At 36.4% G+C, this 23,746-nt stretch overlaps 1 protein-coding gene across 2 annotated transcripts in view; it reads right to left on the bottom strand.

The window, feature by feature from the left end:
* The window catches only part of Smc1b (structural maintenance of chromosomes 1B), a 64,048-nt gene that overhangs the window by 30,783 nt on the left and 9,519 nt on the right, over positions 1–23,746 (bottom strand). For both annotated transcript variants that reach the window (XM_004845405.3, XM_021258806.2), the window contains exons 3-11: positions 21,909–22,021; positions 21,615–21,818; positions 18,946–19,184; positions 16,217–16,475; positions 15,234–15,374; positions 13,159–13,241; positions 12,387–12,594; positions 9,353–9,538; positions 8,463–8,642 (exon numbers count right to left, since the gene is read on the bottom strand). In XM_004845405.3, coding sequence (XP_004845462.2) covers positions 8,463–8,642; positions 9,353–9,538; positions 12,387–12,594; positions 13,159–13,241; positions 15,234–15,374; positions 16,217–16,475; positions 18,946–19,184; positions 21,615–21,818; positions 21,909–22,021 — 1,613 coding nt within the window. The remainder of the gene's footprint in view (positions 1–8,462; positions 8,643–9,352; positions 9,539–12,386; positions 12,595–13,158; positions 13,242–15,233; positions 15,375–16,216; positions 16,476–18,945; positions 19,185–21,614; positions 21,819–21,908; positions 22,022–23,746) is intronic.

Genomic DNA, 23,746 nt, shown 5'->3' with positions numbered 1-23,746 from the left:
TGTAAAATTAAAAATATTTTACCCTGGAGAAATGTACATAAAGAAGATGGAAAGGACATAATGTAGCAATTTTTGTAGCTGAGAATTTGTAAATAAGAAAAACATTTACTGGGCATTACTAATAAAATATCTAGTTTATGAAGGAATACCAATAAACCAACCATAGACAAAAGCCATTTAACTAAAACCCAAAGCAATTTTTGGCAACAAATTAGCAGTAATTATCAAGTTCAAAATGAATTGTGTATTAGTTCCAAACATTCAATATTGAGAAGCAAACACAAAGAATATTTACATTTAATATCAAATAGTTTGTTATGTAATCCTGTTTCAAAGAACCTGATGTGTATGTTAATGGCATACTATGAAAATGACCTTAATAACTTTGGGATACTCAAAATATCACATTCTCCAAAATGAATATAAAACTAAGATCAAGAAAAAGAATTTTAATGGAATTAAGAACTAGTAAAATAGCTGCAAGTTTTTTTAATTTTTAATTTTACTTGTATAAGTTTGCAGTTCATAGTTTACAGCTGCCTTGGGGAATGGTTACATGTACATGTTGAAGCATGTTTCTTTCTTTTTTTAAAATACTTTTCTCCTTCCCCCTCCTCTTGTTCCCCTATTCCCTATTTCATTTTTCATTCTTTTTTATATTATTGGTCTTAGATCATGTTATGACCTGAAACATTCACATTATTTTTTTGGGAGGGTACTGGGGATCAAACTTGGGACCTTGTGATTGCGAGGCAGGTGGCGGCACCACTGAGCTAAATCCCTGGCCCTATAACGTTTGCATTAATTGGGGTTATTAGGTTCCTGAAGATGGCATATCTTTATTTTACTTATTTACCCTTCTCCTCCTCCTCATCCTTCACTCTTGGTCCCTTGGACAACTTCCCCATTGCAAGAGATCCATCCTCTTTTCCTCTTCTGTCCATCCTTTATCATTTTCTTTGTTTGCAGTTTGCCTCACTCAAATGAGAGATACCATATGGTATTTAAGCTTGTGTGTCTGGTTTATTTCACTCAACATTATACTTGCTAAATGCAATCATTTTTCTACCAATGTCTCAAATTTGTCATTCTTTATATCTGAGTAGTATTCCATTATATATAGATACCACATTTTCTTTATCCAATCATTTGTTGATGGGTATACAGGCTGATTCCAGGATTTAGCTATTATGAATTGTGCTGCTATAAACACTGTTATACATGTGCTGCTGTAATATGATGACTTAGGCTCTTTGGAGAAGATATCTAGCAGGGGGATAGCTGGGTCATATGAAATTTCTAATTTCAGTTCTTTGAGAAACCTCCATACTGATTTCCATAATGGTTGTACTAGTTTGCATTTCTACCATCAATGAAGGAGGGTTCCATTTTCACCACAGCCATCCCAGCATGAGTTATTGCTTGATTTCTAAATGACTGCAATTCTTTCCAGAGTAAGATGGAATCTTAACGTTAATCTGCATTTCTCTAATGGCCAGAGATGTTGGACATTTTTTCATATATTTGTTGGCCATTTGTATTTCTTCCTCTGTGAAATGTCTGTTCATTGCTCTTACCCATTTCTTGACTGGGTGTTTAATTTTAGGTGGTTTAATTTTTTTGAGTTCTTAGTATATTCTAGATATTAGTACTCTTGAGGAGCTGGCAAAATTTTTTCCTATTCTGTAGGTATCTCTTCACTCTACTGATTAATTCTTTTGTTGTACAGCTTTTTAGTCTGATATAATCCCATTGTTTATTCTTGCTATTTCTTGTGCGACTGAGGAGCTTGGAGTTTATAGTCTTCTGAGTAAGCATATGCTTTATGGTATAAAAAAGAAATCAATTCTCAATGTTTTACAAAATTTTTAATTACTTTGCCAAAGTAGGAGTAGTTTAGTAGGGGCTAAAACAACATTTGAGCTGCCCCAAAGAAAAAAAAGGCAACAAATGGTCTGACTTGTTCCTTGACTGAAGACTCCCCTCACTCCCTGCAGGTGCTGTCTGACGCACCTCACTCCAGGAGTGGATCCAGTGAGTATGGTGCTGACTTGCAGGGAATTGTGCTTGTAGGGAAAAACACAAGTACATGAACCTCCCACTACAACAGGAAGTGAGAAGGAGAAAGCAGAAACAAGAGTCATGCGAAAGCCTAAAGCCAGGGGTTCCAATGTAGCCAGAAACTTCACAGAAGTCTCCCTGAGGAGGCAAAAGTGCCCACCCTATCTTAACTGAGGAACTAGTTACAATTAAATTAGTTACATTTAACAGAAAACTCACTTTCTCTCTCCTGAGAAGGCATTTACAGAGTCCCTAGTCCACAAGAAGCCAGGCTGCTTATTTCACACTGTTTCACCATCCTTAGTACCTGGATCACTCCTCAGGGAGACGAGGGAATTGCTTTCAGGCAGGACCTGGGGATGCCTGTCCCCCCAGGAATTAGCTCATTGCGTCTTTGAAGAGCACCACCACATTGCTACTGATGCCAGTGACAGTGGCCTGGAGCCTGACCTCCTATGGCTGAGCTCCGCCCTGTCAGGCAGTATCCCTCACCAGGAGGCCCACTGTTAACATACTCCGGCATCTTCTTCAACTGCCTCAGAAAGATATAAAGTTATGAGCAGGCTCTCCTGAGGATTTTCCAATCATGCTGCTTTTGTGTGGCCAAAGCACAACTCTCTGGAACAAAGCCAATGAGCCACAAAGCTCTACTGCTTGGTGGTTCTCAGTAAAGCTCTTTACAAGTCCACTCTGTATGTGTCTCTTCAAAGTCATCGTGTGGCCCAAGAGGTCTCCTACAGCCTCCAGCATATCCGTGTTTCAGGAAAGAAGACAATGAGAAACTTCCCCGACAGCCCTTCCACTGACTGCCATTTACATACAGTGGCCATTGCTAGATTGGCCATGATGAAGTCTAGGTTCTCTCGGAAAGGGAGGGGAAGAAGAAGCAGGCAGCTTTAGCCTCTGACACAGATGGGCAAGAGGCAGACAGGGAAAGGGCAGTGGCAGGCACTGGCAGGTGGCATGGACAAGTAACAGGGACTGAGTGAGCGAGCCTGTGTCACAGGGATGGCACAGGAAGAGCAGAAAAAGAGCAATAACTAAGAACTAACGCCAGCAGACAGGCCAGATCTGGAGCCCCTGGGAACCGTTACAGGAAGAACGTAGAATGGGCCCACTGAGGCCTGGTGGAGGTGGCGAGGGGCCGGGGGAGAGAAAGTCAGACGGGCACTTAGGCCACTCTGCTACCAATCTGGAAAATGGACAGTTATAAGCAATGCTAGAGAAGATGGTCTGAATTCAGCCAATAATACCTAGTGTGAAGAAAAGGGAAGAGATTTCAGAAGTTCTTGGCACATTATTAGGAAACCTGGAGACTGTCTGGAGTAGAGGTTCAGAATCTTTGGGGAAATAACAGAATTGCATTTGACTGGAAAACTGGTGCCAAGAACTGAGATGAAAAATACAAGGTAGAGATCAAGATTTAGGAAAAAAACAACATGAAAATAAGTTTTAGACATGCTGATTTTACAGTATCTGTGGGATGTTTTACTTATCTATAATGTGTACCTTGACTTCTGTAAGAATTGATCCTCAGAAACTGTTAATAATAATTGTAATATAAATATACAATATGGCAGCTACAAATACTAATAGAGGTAAGAAATTATACTAGGTGATAAAAGAAAGTATACAATTTAGACTATTAAAATGAGAAATTACTGAATTCAGTGAAGTAAGAGAAAGTTAAATTATTTAATATATTGGGACAAAGCTGGGCACAGTAGCACACACCCATACTCCCAGCGCCCTGGGAGGCTGAGGCAAGAGGATCAAAAGTTTGAGCCCAGTATAGACAACTTGGCAAGACTTTGTCTCAAAATAAAAAAGGAAAAAATGATTGGGGATGTAGCTCAGTGGTAAAGCCCTAGTTCAGTCCTCAGCACCTCATAAACAAGAAATATTGGGACAAATAATGACCATTTAGGGTAAAAAAGCTAATACATATCAAAATAAATTCTGCACATACTGGTACAAAAACAGACATGAGCATCAATGGAACAGAACAGGGAAATAACCCCCAGCACATTCAACTATTTGATCTTTGACAAAGGGGCCAAAAATATACACTGGAAGGAAGATAACCTCTTAATAAATGGTGATGGGAAAAGTGGCTATTCACATGCAGAAGACTGAATCTAGACCTATATCTCTCACCATATACTAAACTGCAATAAAAATGGACCAAAGAACTAAATGTTAAAATGGAAGCACTTAACCTGCTTGAAGATAAAACAGGTAAAACACTTGAACTCACCAGCGTACGCAAGGACTTTCTGAACAGACACTAGGTTGCACTACAGGAAATAGCACCAAAATCAACAAATGGGACCATATCAAGTTAAAAAGTTCCACATAGCAAAAGAAACAGAGTGAAAAGGCAACCTATGAATGGAAAGAAATTTTTTTGCCAGCTATTCCTCAGACAGAGGAATAATATCTAGAAATATAAAGAACTCAAGGGCTGGGGATTTAGCTCAGTGGTTCCACTGCCTGCCTCACAAGCGCAAGGACCCGAATTCAATCCCTGGTACAAAAAAAAAAAAAAAAAAAAAGAATTCGAAAAATTAGAACCTCCTCAAACAATAAAATGGGCAACTGCAATGAATATTCATTTCACAAAAGAAGTACAAAGGGCCAATAAATACATGAAATACTCAACATGACTGGCTGTTAGAGAAATGTAAATCAAAAGAACACCGAAGGCCGGAGATTTAGCTCAGTGGTTTCACCGCCTGCCTCGCAAGCTCAAGAACCCGAGTTCGATCCCAGGTACCAAAAAAAAAAAAGGACACCGAGATTCCATCTTACTCCCAAAAGAATGGCCATCATCAAGAAATCAAATAATGACCACAACTTCTCTTGAGTTACACACTAAGCTATACATGTTATTTTTTAAACTGACTATACTGTATCTTGGAGATTATCTCATACTTGTACATAGAGAACATAATTTTTTTTAGAAGTTGCACAGTATTCCACTGTATGGGCTTTACATTTTTATTTAACTAGTCTTATATAGATGAGTTGGTTCCAATTTTTCCTAGTAGACACATTGGTTCAGTGAACACACATCATTTCATAAAGCTGTAAATTCCCCTATATCTAAGTCCGTATAAAAACTACAATAGGTAGAGCTGCCTTTCACAGAGATGGTAAATTTATACTCCCACAGCTGTGAATAAAAGAGCTTCTCTCCCCATAAAATGTTACTGAACTTTTGATGTTGGTCTATCTGACAAGTAAAAATAATACCTCAGTGTAGTTGTTGTTTTGGTACCAGGGATCAAACTTGGGACCTTGTGCTTGTGAGGCAGGAGGTGGAACCAGTGAGCTAAATCCCCAGCCCTCCTCAGTGCAGTTTTAATTGGTATTTTCCATAGTATAAGTGAGGTAGAATTAGTGTATGTATTTCCTTTGATAAAAATAGTTTCTTCGTGTTTTATGTGGATGCATGTGAGTATGTGTTACTGGGGACTGAACCCAGGGCCCTTTTAAAATTTTTTAAAAATAGGGTCACATTAGGTTATTAAGTTGTGTAATCTGGGTTCAAATTTGGACTCTTCCTGCCTCAGCTTCCCACAGTGTTGGGATTACAGGTGTGTATCACCATGCCTGGCTGTTCATATTCTTTGTTCATTTCTTCTCTGTATTACTATTTTTTTCCTTATTGATTTGCAAGAAATTTTGCTCTTTACTACAAGTTGCAAATATGCTCCTCAATTTGGTGTATTTTTCCTTTGATTTTGCTTATGATTGTTTTTTGCATTGCTGGGGTCCAAATCCAGGGCCTCATGAATACTAGGTAAGTATTTTACCACTGAGCTATATCGCCAACTCTGCTTTTGATAGTTTTTGCCATGCAGAAATTCTTTTTTTTTTTGGTACTGGGGATCGAACTCAGGTCCTTGCGCTTGTGCAGCAGGAGGCAAAATATGCAGAAATTATTTATGTCAGTTTATCCAAGCTCTTGCCACAATGAAAAGGCTTTCCTATGTGAGATTAAGAAAAAATTTCTCATGGTTTCTCTAAAAACTTTTATGGTTTCATTTTTTTACATTTATAGTTCTAATCTACCTGGAACTTATTCTTAAATAAGGTGTGAAATTTAGAGTGCCCAGTAGTATAGTAACGGTTACTTTTATTCACTTTTTGTTTGGGATTTTTTTGGTGGAGTTTTGTTGCTGTTGTTCTGGGGACTGAACCCACGGTCACACATATAGTATTAAATACACTACCACTGAGTTATATCCCTGGTCCTGTTCAATTTTTGAAAAAATGATCTTTTTACAAATTACAGAGCTACTTAATGACATTTTTCTAGGTCTGTTTAAAAGGGGAATGTAGGGGCTGGGGATTTAGCTCAGTGGTTCCAGTGCCTGCCTCACAAGCCCAAGGTCTGTGTTTGATCCCTGGTACCAAAAAAAAAAAAAAAAAAAAAAAAGAGGGGGGGAATGTATAAAAACCTCTTTCTTTATATGTTTTAGAGTACCAATTAACTGGTCTCTGGATGGAGGAAGCAAGTAACTGTTTTATCTCTGGAATCAATGATAGAATCCATGGGATAGAATAATCACAGGCACATAAAGAGATTCTAGGTTTTAAAATATTAATATATAAATTTTTAAAATACTTAAAATTGAGATATCACAAAAATATGGCACCCAAAACACAGCTAGTGGAACTGCTGTGATTTATATTATGTAGTTTAAATGTACTATTGTTTATAATTAAGCCAAAATATTTTCTGATGTCACTTGCAATGTTCAAAGGAAGAAAAATTTAAAATATGATATCAAGTCTATGGAAAATCAAAAGCATAAATTGTGGACAATGACAATTTCTATGAAAATGTGAGATCTATCATTGTTTTTACCATCCCAAAACACAGGAAAAATACAAAGTCCCTCAAAATGTAGTTAAGATACAAATAAAACTGACTGATGCACAAGCTGTCGGTGTGGCAATACAAATGGCTCATAAACAATACAAAGTCTTGCTAGAGATCCAGGAAATGTAAATTAAAACTCCAATGATTTACTAAAACAAATAAACAAACAAACAAAACTGACTAAATTTTTCAAATACCAGTAAGAACAAGACACAACCTAAAGAAACTAAATACTTGCTACATGAGTAAATAAACAGCTTTATGTTCATATAACTTCTTTAAATTGACTGTATACATCTTTAAAAATCAATTTTACAATGTTTCACAAATACACAAGTCAATTTTAGTATAATTAGGTAGCAAAACAAGGAAGAGCTCTTTATATCTGACTTATTACTCCTAAGTTTAATATGTAGAAATCAATGACAGTGATTACTAAAAAAAGTGATCACATCATTAACAGCATTATTGACAAAGCACCAAAACAAATGAAGAGTTAAATTATGTGAGGTAAATGAATGATTTTAATGTTGAAAATCTTCATGTCTTCATAAGAATTGCTTGCTTTGTATTAATTTGCAATTTTGGACATTCCAGGTAAACAGGTTGACTAGTAAATAATAAAATGACTGCCACTTTTCTAGAGTTATTTACCAGGCACTATCAGTATTATGCCGGCTGTTACTTAATTTAACTCTCATAATCCTATGAGGGGTTTAGAAGCTTGCCTAATTACTAAACTACTAAGTAGCATCTTTGGTCTTATTTTATAGTTTATACCCCTAGACACTATTTATACTTCATCATAAATGTAATTTAAAAAAAACTTGTCAGATAATTTGAGGAATTTAACATTGCTTAACTAAATAAGACTATTCAGATGTAAATACAATACTGTTTATTTTTAAAACCAAAATTATTTCCTTGAAAGATCACCATTCAGGAATCTCATTTCAATTGTTCTATTATACATTCATCGGTGTTTAAAACTTTGATATAAAAAATAGTACCTCCATTAAATATGTAAGAACCCAGTATGTAAATCAAGCACCTAAAATCTCTCTTTCTGTTCAAAAACATATTTACTATTTAGGAAAATGCAGAGAAAATCTGGGGGTTAGCAAGAACATTTATTCCATATAAATTAAAAAGAAATCAACTACCTCGGCATATTATAGTAATTCTAATTTCTACCATATAATTCCTGTTGAGAAATGCTATAGAAGTTAATTTTTTAAAAACTGAAGGGCTGGGGATGTAGCTCAGTGGTGCCGTACCTGCCTCACACGCACAAGGTCCTGAGTTAGATCAAAAAAAAAGAGAGAAAGAAAAACTCAACATTATAAAAACTACTGAAGTGATAACCATCTTGGATTCTATGTTGATTTTTCTTATATATATGAAAGCAAAAATGCGTGTGTGTGTGTGTGCGCGCGCGCGTGTGTGTGTGTAGGGATGTCTTATAAATATAGCTTCAACTTAACAGTGCAACCCAAGTTTCCTTTCTTACTTTCCGTCTTTCAGGTCCACCGAATGCAATATGTCTGGCTTCTTCCACAGTCTCACAGACAAGACCATTTCCACACACAAATTGAATCACTTTCTTCAGCTGAGGAAACTGAGTCTTTATGACATCAATCATCATTTTACAGCCTTTAATCTCCCTTAGTCTTTCATTGATTGGTTTTATCTGAAAGATTTTAAAAATATTTCATACATTAGTTATACTAAATACAAATACAAATGCTCATTTCGTTCCCATAAAACACAGAAGCACAACAGCAAAAGAGGGGGGTCAAGCTCTAGCACATGTGCTCTTATCAGCTATGTATTCTGCCTGCGCTTCAGGGTTCTTGACTCCTGGACCAAAATGAATAATTTTCTTTACTAGGCAAAGAAAAAAATCACTGATAGATACCAATCATATGATAGAATTCTGGATTCTGGATATGGTAAAGTATCTCAATACATACCCTGAAGCTCAAAATTTAGCTTGCTCTACCAAGAGCTGACAGATTGGACCAAAAATTTATACTTGAGGCTGAGTGGGCATTTCACCAATAGACTACATATGTCTTAGCCATTTCCTCTAGTTTTCTATGGAATAAAATATATTGCTGGCCAGTAGGTAGAGTGGTACATAGAAAGAGTAATGGACTCAAAAACACTAAAGCAGAATTATGGCAAAACTGAACTAGGAAGAAATGATACAGTATCAAGAAAGACAGCAGCCATGAGATATTATTCTTCATCTAGCAACCCATTAACACCAGTCACCTGGATGACTGCTAACAGGAATCCATGCCACAATTTTTTCCCAAGTGGCCATAGTTTTATGCAAGAAAGATAAAGAAACAAGATTTAATGACTACTCAATAGCAAAAATTGCTACTTTCTTACATCAAGGTAATCTAGAGCAAGGAATGTCTCAGGTTCAGCTCTTTCCTCCTTCAGAAATCGAATACAGTCTTTTGCCACCTTTTCAGAGGTGACTACAATGGCAACCATGTAACGACCAAAGAGTTTAGTCACAGCCAGCTGGTACTTCTTGTGAATGGGGTGACACAGGTCAAGCAGCCTTCCAAACTTTGCAGGTTTCAAAAAAGAAGAGAAAAACAAATACATTAGTGAGAAACATAATTCTCTGCTTTTTAGTAATAAAGCAGCATAGGCAAAAACGACTGTAATTTTATGAAATTACACAAATATCAGTCTCACTGCAATGAAAGTATATGAAATGCTCACTTAGGTGTGTCACACTTCATTTAGCCCTACTAATGTATTATAATTTTTAAAATAAAAGTACTGTTATTAAATAATATTCATTCATTCCTTTATTCATTTGAAAAGAATCTATAAGCCACCTACTACATTCAGACACTGAACTAGATATTACTGAACAAAACAGGTAGTTTTAATCTCATAAAATTTTCAGCCTAGTAAGGGAGAAAGACAAAAATAATCAAAAGCAAGTAAAAAGCAGAGCTAGACAAGGTAATAAAGTTTAGTGTTTTGAGGGTACAATCAAGGACTAGGTTGGCCTAAGAAGTCAGAAGGAAGGTTTCTCCCAAAGAGGTGTTATTGGAGCTGAGGTTAGACGAGTGGCCAAAGCTGGGCATAGTGGCATAGGCCTGTAATCCCAGCACTCTGAAGAGGCTAAGGCAGGAGGGTTGCAAGTTTGAGCCCAGCCTGGGGAACTTAATGAGACCCTGTTTTAAATTAAAAAACAACAAAAAAGGGTGGGAGATATAGTTCAGTGTGAAGGCCCTGGGTTTAATCCTTAGTACCACAGTATTGCCAAAAAAAGTGAGTGAAATTAAAAAACTTTACTAGAAAATATCTGAGTATAAATCATCACGACCCAATTGCTCCTAGAATAACTAATGATTTAATTTTATATTTTTGGACGATTTGTTGTTTTATTTTAGGTATGCCAATTTTCTTATGATGATAAAGCATCATGTTCCAATGTTTTTTCCTTCTTTATTTAATCTCTTTGTCTTTTTCTTCCCCATTCACCTCTCATTATCTGAAGCCTCTATTTTGGGTCAATAATTTCATGTTTGGCTATGTATCCCACCCTTCAATATTTCTTATTAGTCTGTTATTAATTAAATGTGGATTGTTATCTATAATAATATTTGATCTTGCTTTTTTTTTGTACCGGGGATCGAACTTGGGACCTTGCACTTGTGAGGCAGGCAGCAGAACCACTGAGCTAATATTATTAGCTCTACATTTCTTTTTAATTTTGTTTTACCTCACATTTGAACCTGTTTTTAGGAATTCAAGCTCTTATTAAATTGTCTGTAACACAAAATACAGGAAATTTTGTCCTGTAACATTCTAAATTTGGCTTTTACTTCTAAACAGATTAAGATAACATTCTCTTTATTATTATATGTTCCTGTAGCTACTGTAGTAATTCTCCCCTCTTATGTTCAATGTGGCAAACCTTTTGTTTTCTGTTTAAACCTTTAAAAAGGTTTAAACCTTTTGTTTGCTGCGATATGCAACTTCTTAGCTCCTTTCCCACAGAACTAAGATGGATATCTCTGCTGAGCAACAGCTGAGCGAATGCATTCAGTATTTCCTGTTTTACCCACATTCCTATCAACCTAGACTCTTGGAGGGCAAGTTTATGTGAGAGCTCAGCCATAGCTCTATAAGAATATACTCTTGTTTGAGTATCTGGTTCTGCCCTTTCTTCTGAGCTTTTTATTAGTGTACCATACCAAGGTTCTTCTACTTCGAGGTAGGAGGACACACCTTACTTTGGAGAGAGGTCTTCAATATGACCCCTCAACTTATTGAGGTGCCAGAGATTCTTCATTTTCACCAGAGAACATTACTGGTTTGTTTACTGAGTTATCAATTTTTAAATCTAATTTTTCCCAGATAGAAGAGGAAAAGAAAACAAATACTGTATACAAGTTCCCTCTTTGGATAACAGGTGTGAATTCTCAGGGATTAGTCAATTCTTCAGTTTATCTTATGCAAAAGTTCAGAACTGCTGCCATTTCCTAGATTTTATGGGATTAGGTTGTTCGGCTGTTGAACTTTTTTGTTGTTGTTTTGTTTACTAGCTTTTGTCATTCTATTAGAAATTTAGGGAATGAGATTCTGTGACTCAGCCTTATTCCTGCATCATTATCCAGAAGTCAAAGCCAATATACGAGTTGGAAAGAAAAAAAAAAAGTTATAAAGGAGATGAATAGATGGATGGACAGAGAGGTAGGAAGTAAACCATGAGCGTGTTTACCATGGAGGCCAATCTCAGATGTTGTGAAATAGAGCAATGGTTAGAAGTGTCAACATTGAAAAGAGACCATCACAAAATAAGGAAAAGACAGGGCACACTGGTGGCCATGACAGGAATCAGATGCCAGACCCCTGATACTGAAGAAAGTAAGTGTGAGACTGACATTCCGACCACAGGATCACTGCATTCTGGCCAGTGAAATACATGTAGTAATCCAGAATGCAGCCTGACTTAGAGAATAAAAATATGCCAAAAATATCTGCTGAGAATATTTTTTAAGTAAATGAAACCACAAGGAACATGAGGTTTGATGCTGTCTGTGTAGGGGGGGCTCAGACTATTTCATCACACCAGAGTCCCTCAGGGATACCGGTGTGCACATGAGTCACTGGATACTGCCTTTGTGTCACGCTTCTCCCCCAGTAAGTACTCATCTACAAACATTGTAGAAAGTTGCTTCCATCTTACCCTAGTTATTACTGTAATATTTACACAGGCATAAACTGTCAAGTACAAAACACAGACGGTTTCTGAAATACCTCAGTACCACAAAAATAAAACAAAAAGAGATTTTTCTGATCTAAGACCTCATAGTGGTAATATTTCTAATCCTCAAAATTATTTTCCCCAAAGGAGAGAAAAGAGCCCTTCTGCTTTATTTATTCTACTTACCACGGAATCTGGGTACAGTCTTTTAAGATGCTCCAGCACTTCTGCTCTTTTCTGCTCACGTTTTCCCTCATGTTTATCAATTCCAGCATTCTGCAAGTCACTCATAATACGATTCAATTCTTCATTAACATCAGACATTCTTGATTTTGCTTTTCCAATTTCATCTACCAGGGTTTCTTCGTGCTGTCTTTTCTCATTTAAGAAGTCCCTACAAAACAACAACAAATTATACAGCAAAAAGATAAACCAAAACTTAGAGACTACCAAATGCAGCATACTCTTGTCTGATTTGCAGAAGAACATAGTGGTGCTCTACCAGTTTTTAAACACTAAAACATGCAATGCAATATATTTAACACCAAACATGGGCAAAAGACCTATTGATCATGCTACTGATTCAAAAAATACATTTTTCTAAATACTGAAAAAATAAAGACAGGTAACTTTAACCAGAACAATCATCATGAGCTTAATGATGAGGAAATGCCAATTAAAAAGAAATCCTTACTGGCAGAATTTCTAGGTTGTATTAGCTTTCACAACAAAATACCAATTTTAAAAGGGCTGTTAAGTTTCATCACTGTTATATATTTATATTTTCAAAATTTAAATATTTATTATGTAGTTAAGATTAATCTCTAATGATCTCTAATGAAATGAAAACAATGGTGTGAAAACATTGTTGAAACAGTGGGAACATTCATTGATAAATAGAAATATAATGGACTCCAGAGATATAAAACAGTTCCAAGGATTTTTTTCCTCTACTTACATGCATGTCTTTATGTATTCCTCCAACTTCTCTATTCGTTTTTTATGATCTTCTATTTGTTCTTTTATTTGTTTTAGATTTCCCTAAAAGAGGAAATGAAACCTAACGTCAATTAGCAATCCCAAACCAATAAAATCACACTTTGAACTTACTACACTGTAAACTGTTACGAGTTTGAACTATATCAAATATAGTTAAATGAAAATATTTATGAAAGCAAATTTTAATTTTGAAATTAAAATTGACAATCCAGCTAAACCGTCACAGCCATTTAAGGACTTTGACTTAAAATTTGTGTACTGGGAGCTAATAGAGAGTTTTAAAAGATTGGATTTTTCTGATTTGACTTATATAATAAAAGTATCATTTTGGTTGTTATGCTGTGACTTCTGAATAGGAGTCAAGCGTAAAAACAGAGAAACGAGTGGGCTACTACACTGATCTAAAACCCTCAAAATGGTGAACAAGACCAGGGTGGTAGCAGTAGAAATGGAGAGATTCTTGGTATATTTTGAAGGTGGAACCAACAGAAATTTGCTGAAAAAGTTAAAAGATAAGCTTTACATTTTGGCAACGTGAGCAACCAGGAAGACTGAACTGTCATCACTGGAGATGAGAAAGACTGGAGTGTGTGGAGTTGCTGGTACGGGTGGGAAGGTCAGAAGTTCAGTGTGAGATGCTGAGGAAGTAGCTGGATATATAGGTTGAAGGCTGAAGTTTTGAAGGTCTGAGCTAGAGACAAAAAAATTTCCAGTACGGTATTTAAAGCCTTGTGGCTATAGATCACCAAGGCAAAGAATGCAAGCAGGAGAAAAAACACAAATGGGAATGTAATACCATCCTCCGTATCAGGGTCTTTGAGGACAAATTGGGTTTACAGCAGTGCTTGGCACGAAGTATATACAAATAAGCACTACATTATAATGTCCCAATGGCCCAGAAACTCCATAATGAATTGTTCTTATCGTTGAATGTGCTATAATAATTTTGTAGCTGAGTTTGCAGTCTTGAGAAAGGTCATGATGCAACAAGACGGAGAACTGTCACAGTCATTCGCTTGGTGAATTCTCATAGTCATTCGCAACTATTCAATCTGCCCATCACTATAAGGCAGACAAGGCTATCCTCATTGTACAAATGAAGAAATCAAAATACAGAGGTGTGAAATAATTCTGTTATCTATTGAGATTAGAGACATTAAATAAAGATTAAGGTTGCTGAAAAGCCCACTGTGCCGCACTGAGGCAGATCATTGTTAGGCTGTCTTCATGGTTACTCCTGCTGTTGATTAACTAGCTGCTCTCGGGCTACAGTCATCCCCTCACTCCACGGGGGACTGATTCCAGAACGCTCTGTTACATGATCTGCAGAAGCTCGTGTTCCTTGTAGAAAACACAGTAGCATCTGAGTACAACCTACAACTACATACATCCTCCTGTGTCTAAACCCTACCTAGATTACTTATGATACCTACACAATGTAAATGCTGTGCAAATAGGCATAATACTGTACCTAAGAAATAATGACAGGAAAAAGTCTGTAACATGTATTTTTTTTCTCAAATATTTTCAATCCTTGATTGGTTAAATCCACAGAAGCAGAACCCAAGGATACAGAGGGAAAAGTATATTAGTCTTGAATGTTTTCAAATGACTTTGCACTCATCTCTACTAGGATACTTATTTTTTCCCTCTATCTATCCTCCTCCTAACCTTACTACACTAAACGACATATAAGAAAACAGACTGTATCTTATGAGCATACTTATCACTGTCTAGATAACACTGAAGCTATGAATTAAGGCACTGTCTTTTCCCACTGCAACCATAAAAAAGCATCTAAATAATACTAGGAGCAGAACACATAGTCTAGAAATCTTTTTCTATTTTTGCAATGATGGTGATTGAACCCAGGGCCTCAGCATTCTACCACTGAGCTAAACCCCAGCCCTCCAAAATTTAAAAAACTGTTTATATTTTGAAGTAAATCCATTTATATATTGAAAAGTTAATTACAAAGGGAATACAATTTCATCAACAATAATTCTAAATCATTGCCCGTATAACTGTAAGTACCTGAACTTCTCCATGCCTCCTCTTCTCCAATGCCAGTCTTTCTTTCTCTGCTTTCTGTTCCCATTGCAGCTTCTTCAGTTGTTGAGTCATTATAGCTACTTTCTTTCTTACTTGCTCCTTAAGTTCTTTATAATGATCCAGCTATATAAACAGCATTGAAACATTACTAACTCACTTAAAGAAGCATGAGATAAAATTTTCTGTATGAGATACTGGACTAACAGATAACTAATCTAATCAAAAGCTTGTTTTATAAAAACTAGATCATAATTAACCATTTTCTCCAGTAAAATATGTGAACATAATGTGAAAGCCTCCTTATCTTAACCTTTTTAGAGCAACCAGATCTTCAAAACAAATGCTATATAAAACTCTGTAAGAAAATCTTGAGAAAAGGAGAATCAAGGAAAATGACACATTTTTTCTATTTATACATTCACAATTATTTTGACAGGTCATAATGTAAGATTATCATAAAATTAAAAGTTAAATAATAAACTTTAGTCAAGAGGTTTGAAAAATTTCAACCACATATTTTTGATATTTACTATTAATTTATTATATCTATTATGTACTATACTAAATTGGATATTAATCTATCACTGAACATTTTAAATCACCTTAATCATTTTCCTTCCTGTCAAATCTCTTCAAAGCCACATATAAAGCCACACCTTTAAGTTTTTATAATATCAGAAAAAATAATTGTTTTACTTTAAAAATAACTTGGCTAATTATCTAACTTTCATTACAAAATTACACCAGGTAGTCTTTTCTAAGACTTTAATGTATAAATGTAATGCCCTCTATCATACAAAGAAAAAAATAGCTTAAAGACTAAATTGATTGAGTACAGATTAAGAAATTTAAATTCCAATAATTTACATTATGAGGATAATCTCTTAAATATCAGAGAACTCATCCTTTAAACTTTTTTAATTAAAAGGATAAACTGAAACAATCCCATTCGTTGACTTTTTTACCTGACTGGGTTCCAGTTCAATGCCTCGCTCTTTATGCAAGATTTCTTCTTCAATCTGTTTTTCAAAACTTTTCCATGCACTATCTAAATCAACCAGCTCTGCCTGCAGGGCTCTTATGTCATCTTCCTGCTTAGAACACTGTTTTTCACAATCCTTTATTGATTTCTTAGATATATCTAATTTCTTGAGGTGGTGAGAAGTATTTTCTTTGGCTTTAATGTACTGAGGCCTCTTCTGATTTAAAAGTGCTTCAAGAGATCTAAAAAGGAAAAAATATTTTTTGAAGAAAATGAATTTTGTTAATATGTAAGGGGAAGTTCTTTTGTTCAAATCACATTCAAAACTAAATTCTATGAATTTGCTCTAGAGATTGTTAAGATGATCAGTAGTTGGCAAAGGGTGGGCAAGTTCAGGGAGGGATGAGTAAATGAGGCATAGGGCATTTTAAAAGAGTAAACGATGATATTCCCAAAACTGTATAGAACTTCACACCACCAAGAGTGATTTTTGTGTGTGTGTGTGTGTGTGTACCAGGGATTGAACTTAGGTCCTTGCCCTTGTGGGTCAGGCGACGGCACCACTTAGCTAAATCCCTGACCCCCAAGAGTGAATTTTAATGTAGAGGATTTTTTTTTTTTTACAAACTCACATGAGACTGAGGGGTACCAGATGAAATGCAGAATGTGACAAAAGAATCTGTATTACAAATATATTAAACTTTAATAAAAGAGTGCAAAGAAAAACTGCTGGCTTAAGTAATTCTGGAGTCTGTAACAATACAAAAGGGACTTACACGAAAGCACTGTACTCTAGTTATAAAACTGCTTCCCTTATGAGTATGGGTTAACTATTCTGATACTGCTCTACCTGATTACTGGAACCGAACAATTAAGTAAATCAATGGTTGAAGGTGGAAGCCAGGTTTCTCACTGTTGAAAAGGGAGTTTCTAAATAAGAGCAGCTAGAGTGTTCCACGTGGTCATGGATTACAATTGGGAGACATCAGTATCAAGTCATAGTCAGCTTAATACAGACACAGATGGCCACATGTGGAAATCCTGATAAACAGGTATATATGAGTCAGCACATACACATACATGTCCTAGTTTTGTCAGCTAAGAAAGACTAGCAGCAAGCACACTCGCATGCAGTTGCTTCTAAAACCATTCATCAATAAAAGGAGCCAGAGGGCTGGGAATTTAGCTCAGTGGTGCTGCTGCCTGCCTTGCAAGTGCAAAGTCCTGAGTTCAATCCTCGGTACCAAACAAAAACAAAACTACACACTAACATTTAGAGCCGGGGATTTAGCTCAGTGGCACTGCACCTGCCTTGCAAGTGCAAGGTCCTGAGTTCGATCTCTGTACCAAATAAATAAACGGAGCCAGCACTCCTAGGAGAAATGCCTCGTCCCAGGCCTGGGGCATCTCACAGTACCATAAAGTACACTCATGGTGAAAAATCACAATGACAGGGCTATGTCAAAGGGAATCAGGAACCAACCTAAAGAGTTCTGAATGGCCACAGGTAGATGTCATGTTGTTATGACACAGGACACAAGATATATGTCAGAACACAGATAATATGTTGACACCCTGATATCATGTGATGAGAATGGCATTTTACTTTTGTAGACTTCCTCTCCAAAATCCATGACACCAATTTAATTATTAGAAAACTATCAGGCTAATTTCAAATGAGGGTCATTCTACAGAAAACCTAAACTAATACTCCCAAAAACTATCAAGCTCATCCAAACATGGAAGGCCTCAAAAATTGTCACAGGCCCGGAAAACAGATGCTTAAATGTACTATGATGTTCTGAGTCAGAAAAAGGACACGAGGTACACACTAAAATATAAAGAAAGTATGGGTTTTAATAATATATTGTTATATTAATTCTGAAAAATATGGCATACTAGATGTGGTTTTTTAATAAAATGGAGTACTACTCAGCCATAAAGAATGACAAACTAGAGACATTTATAGCTAAATGGATGCACACTGAGGCCATACTCTTAAGTGAAATAAATAGGACACACATGTGTAAATACCAAATAGTTTCTCTAGTGTGAGAAACTGAAAGTGTAAATAAGGATTAAAATGATTAAAATGAATAATTGATAATCTGAAATAGGAAGAAAAGGTCCAAAGGGATAGGGGAAATGGGAGGGGAAGGGGAAAGGAAAGAAGGGAAAGGAAAAATTATGAGAAAAGGAAAAATGGAAACGAAGTCTTTGTAAATAGGGAAGGGAGCACAGGGAATGGGGAAAAAATAAGAACCAAGATACATCATGTACAGGTACAAGCACCCAATGATAAATGTAAACGTATTATATACCTAAAATGTACCAATGAAAGAATTTAAGTAAAAAAAATGTGGCATACTAGTATAAGATGTTAATAAGATAAACAGCATGGGGGATATGGAACTCTATACTTTTTCTGAATACCTACAAATATTCCAAAGTAAGAAGGCTCATTTTGTTTTTGTTTTTTGAGACAGGGTCTCACTATGTAGTTCAGGCTGGACTTGAACTCACTATGTAGCCTAGGCTGGCCTCAAACTCATAAAGATCCTCCTGCCTCACCCTCCCAAGTGCTAGGATTACAGACATGGGCCACCATGCCTAGCCAAATGCTCATTTTAAAAAGTCAACTTTCCTACTGCTTACATTTTTCTCTCAATCTACATAAAATCCAAATGATAACACCTATCTTTAAAAACTCACTTCAATTCTTTCTCTGTTTGTTGTAGTTGTCTAGTTAGCATTCCATGCTCCTTTTTCTTGGCTTTAACTATGTTTTCATGATGAAAATGGGACTCTTTCATGACACTCAAATCCCTATTCACATGCTCTAACTCAACATTCAGGAAATGAATTTTTTTCTCATTATGATATAGTTGGAACAGCTGCAGTTGTATCTTGTTTGTCTTCAGTTCTTCAAGGAGACTTTGGTAACGGTCTGCCTATAAAACAATACAAGTCAACATAAGTTAAAATGGAGTATATTGAAGCTGAATTTCCACAAATTCCACCAATGTACAAACACACTGATCCATAATGAGTTTTTATTTATATTATTAAGAAACAGTATTCTTGCCAAACGTAGCATTATTTGGACAGTTTCTGGATACACTTCCTTTTTTTTTTTTGGTACTGGGATCAAACTCAGGTCCTTGTGCTTGTGGGGCAGGTGGCAGATTCTGGATACACTTCTAAAATAACCAGTGAATGATTGTGAATGAAGGCACTCAGTGTTAAAGCTAGTAAGAACAATGAAGTAGAACCTGCTCCCCAGGTCCCTATCCCAATTTCTGTCTTGGCAAGGCCATTAACGTTCTCAGCATCAGCTTTCTCATTTGTAAGCTGAAGAATGTTATATGGCTATACATTACCTAGCAACTTTAAATTCGATGATTTCAGATCAAAATTATACTATGGGAAGTAATTTTTCTACTGATAAAAACAATGGCACTACTGGAACCTGTTATGGCTTGTGTTTAGATGTTCCCCAAAGCCTTATGCATTCTCAGAGGTGGTTGAATATAGAGTGTGTGATTGATTCATGGTGGGGCTAGGCCCGAGGGCACTAGGATTAAGGGCATGAGTGCTATCCTCCCTAAGTAGTCTAAATATGGTAAAAGGGGCAGAAAGACACTGTTAAGGTCCCTTGTTGATGCTACTGTCAGTCTGCCATGAACTGTTACTGCTCTGCCACCCTGCCTTGGAGCCAGCAGATTATGGAATGAAACCTCTACCAACTATGAGCTAAACTCTTTCCTCTTTAACTTTGGGTGTCAAGTATTTTGTTTCAGCAACAAGAGAAAAGTAACTAACACAAGCTGTAATAATTTACTTGATTATCGTTTTATTTTGCATGAGAAAAGAAGAATTTCCTTAACATCGTGCTATTAACAAAGAAAGAAAGGACAGGGCCATTTCAAGAGGAGAGTTCCTAGTCAACGAAGTATTCCAGGTAACAGCTAAACAATCATCTGCTATCACTTCTCAGCCTTTTGGCTAAGATCAAGTGTAACAATCATTTGCCAAAGATGCTGCAAAAAAAGTAAGGAAGCTGGGCTATTGTAACTGTTTTTTTTTTTCGTATCAGGGATCAAACTCAGGACCTTGTGCTTGTGAGGCAGGCTTGGTGCCACTGAGCTAAATCCCCAGCCCAATTATAACTGTTGCTTTAAGTTCTGCAATTCAGTAAGCTATTTAAGTATAAAGGAGTATTACAGTCTGATATTTACTGCCCATCCCTTTCTACTAACAAAACCAAGAACGTACGTAGACATTCAAAATATGAGGGGACTGAGAAAATTTCACTAGTTAGGAACCTATCCACCCTTCATTTATTTCTTCAAATCTTTATTGTCTACTATGCACCAGGTCCTGCTCTATGTGCTGAGATAAGGCAGAGAACAAGAAAGACCATCTCTGCTCCTATAAAGCTTACATTCCAGTTATTGTAATGCAGGGGAGAGGAAAGAGGAGTCAAGAGAAGATAAAAGCAAATCAAAATGAAACAAAACAAAAGATACTTTCATACAGCAATATATGCTACAAAAGAAAGAAAATGGGGAATATGAAGCAGAAGGGAAGGGGTGCTCATTTAGATGGGGAAGTAGACAACAAATACATGCACGAGGAATTGGCTGTTGTGGAAAATTTGAATATGACAGTAGCTGCCATGCGACAATCATGTGTGGATGAGGATCTAGCTAGCTACTTCTATTAAGCCAAGTTTGAAGATTATAAAAATGTAAAACAAGCTGGGAGTGGTGATGCACTCTGGGAGGCTGAGGCAAGAGGATCAGGAGTATGAGCCAAGCCTGGGCAACTTAGCAAGACCCTGTCCCTAATAAAAAATTATAAAGGCATGGGAATGTAGCTTAGGGTGAAGGCCAGGGGTTCAATCCCAATACCACCATCACCACCAAAAAAAAAAAAAAAAAAAAAAAAAAAAAAAAAAAAAAGTAAAACAATGTTGCTCTTCTAATTAATTCATTTCGGAAAATATAGTTATTTCTCATAAAATATGTTATCATGTAATGAATTCAATAGCAATTTTTATATGGACCATCAAAAATTTTTTTTAAATTTCAAATACTACAAATACCAGTAAATATAACCCACATGAACAAAAACTCTTTAGGTCCTCAATAATTTTTAAAAGCTTAAAAGTGTTCAAGATACAAAACTGTCCTGGGAAGAAAAACCCAAATAGTGGAAGAGATCCCGTAAAGTTTATCTTTAATGAGTATCAGGCATTCTACTGTCTTCTACTATTAAAGCAATCTTCTTGGTAGCCTCAAGCCAACACCTGGCAACTTTCACAGTAAGTGTTTGCATCTAACACTTCCTTAATCTGTTACATCTTGAGGACATCTTACCTCTTCTTTCTCTAATTTTGCATGCTTACGCTCTGCAGCTGCATTCTTTTTCTTATTAAAATTAAATTGTGCATTTTCCTCAGCCTTTTGTAACTTTCTTTTCTTTTCCTCATACTCTTCCATAAGCTCTCCAGAAGTGCTGATCTCCTCAAAAAACCGGGTTCTTTCTTTGGGTTTTTTCATGGAAATCAACTCTACAGTTCCCTATTAAAAACAGAAAAGGGCAACATATAAAATGTAGTGATGCATTTCCAAAACGATGAATTAGATAAACCACTAACTATAGCCACTTACCTGAAAAACAAGACAGTTTCGTGCTTTGCCTATTATGCCTATCTTCTCCAACTCTGCTATGTAGGCAGAGCGAGTCACAGGGTTATCACCAAAATAGAATTCCGAGCATCCCCCTGATACAGAAGAACAGAGCTTGTTGCAGAATACTGTTTTTATTGGAATTCCCAATTATGCAACAATATACCTATTAATACACATATTTCATCAGTCAATAACAGTATCTATTAAATGCCAAAGACTATTCTCTGGTCGAAAACACCTTTAGGAGATTATATCTTTGTCAGGGAGACAAACAAAAATGAGGCATGGAAGTAAAATAAATAGCCTGTAAGTAAGAGAGACCTGGGAAGGAGGCAAAATAGACGTTTCTGCATAGGAGTGAAGGCACTGCGATTTAATAAGGCAGGCAAGGGAATCTGTACTGAGATGGTGATTTTTGAGTTAAAAATCCCAAGGAAGCACAGGTGTGGTGGCATGACCTGTAGTTCTAGCTTCTTGAAAGGCTAAGGCAGGAAGATCACTTGAGCTAGTAGTTTGAGTCCAATCTATGCAACACTACAAGACTCCAGCTCAATAAATAAATAAAAAATCCAAAAGAAAGTGAGAAAACTAGACAGTGAATATGTCCAGGTGATAAAGGAGTGAAATTATCCACTAAAGTACAAGTATATAATAGTTTTTCTAAAATCTTCTGTGACTGAACTTGAGGGAGGTCAATAAGACAGTATTTATAAATTGGAAATGTTCTAGGGAACAAGAATGAAAATAGCAATGATTTAAAACAATAAATCACGTAACTATGCAGGTACCATAAAATCCTAGCATTAAGAACTATATAAAGTTAATAATTAAAACAAATTAAAACATTTCACTCAATGTTGGTAGAAAAAACTGTCTATTGACGGTTGTGGTGGGACATATCTATAATCCCAGCACTTGGGAGGCCAAGGCAGGAGGATTACTATGAGTCTGAGGCCACCCTAGGCTATACACTGAGTTCAGGGCCCGCCTGAACTACACAGTGAGACCCTGTCTCAAAAGTAAATACATAAATGAATGAAAAGGAAAAAAAACTGTCTATAAAGACAAAAATATGCGTGCAATTAATTCATCAATAAGAAAAGAGACAGGGGCTGGGGATTTAGTTCAATGGTACCACACCTGCCTTGCAAGCTCAAGGTCCTGAGTTTGATCCCCGGTACCAAAAAAAAAAGAAAAGAAAAGAAAAGAAAAGAGACAAGCATCAAGAACCCCAAGAACAATTTTCATGACTTCTCTGTCTCAGATTCCCTCTTTTATCTCAACCAAATATCCACATATAAAAATGCTGCTTGACAGGAGAGTTGAAAAAATAAGTCCACTTAAGAGTCCTTTCTTTCATTCAAAAAAAAATTTTTTTTTTTTTTTTTTTTGGTACTGGGGATCGAACTCAGGTTCTTGCACTTGCAAGGCAGGCGGCGGAACCACTGAGCTAAATCTCCGGCCCTATTTTCCTGTCTTTTGAGACAGGGTCTTAAATCAGTTCAGGCTGGCCTTGAACTATGTAGCCCAGGCTGGCCTCCAACTTGCAGTGATTCTCCTGCCTCAGCCTCCTGGGATTACAGGCATGTGCCACTATGTCTCGCAGGAAGAATCTTAACGGAAAATAAAAAAGGTTCTATTGCTTGCTTCTGAGGAAAAAAAAAAAAAGAGCTTCTAATTCACCATGCCAATGGAATATAGTTAAGTCCCCAATTTACAAACATTTGAGTTTCAAACTTCCACAGATGTACTGTCTAAGAGTCACTTTGTCGGACTTAGGAACAAATCAGACCTCTGTTCTCCTGGAATGGAACCTG

The sequence above is a fragment of the Heterocephalus glaber genome, unplaced genomic scaffold (assembly GCF_053883595.1).
Source record: "Heterocephalus glaber isolate CG9 unplaced genomic scaffold, H.glaber_assembly_v1.0 deba00001444, whole genome shotgun sequence".
Lineage (NCBI taxonomy): Eukaryota > Metazoa > Chordata > Mammalia > Rodentia > Bathyergidae > Heterocephalus > Heterocephalus glaber.
This window is presented reverse-complemented; position numbering and strand designations above follow the sequence as displayed.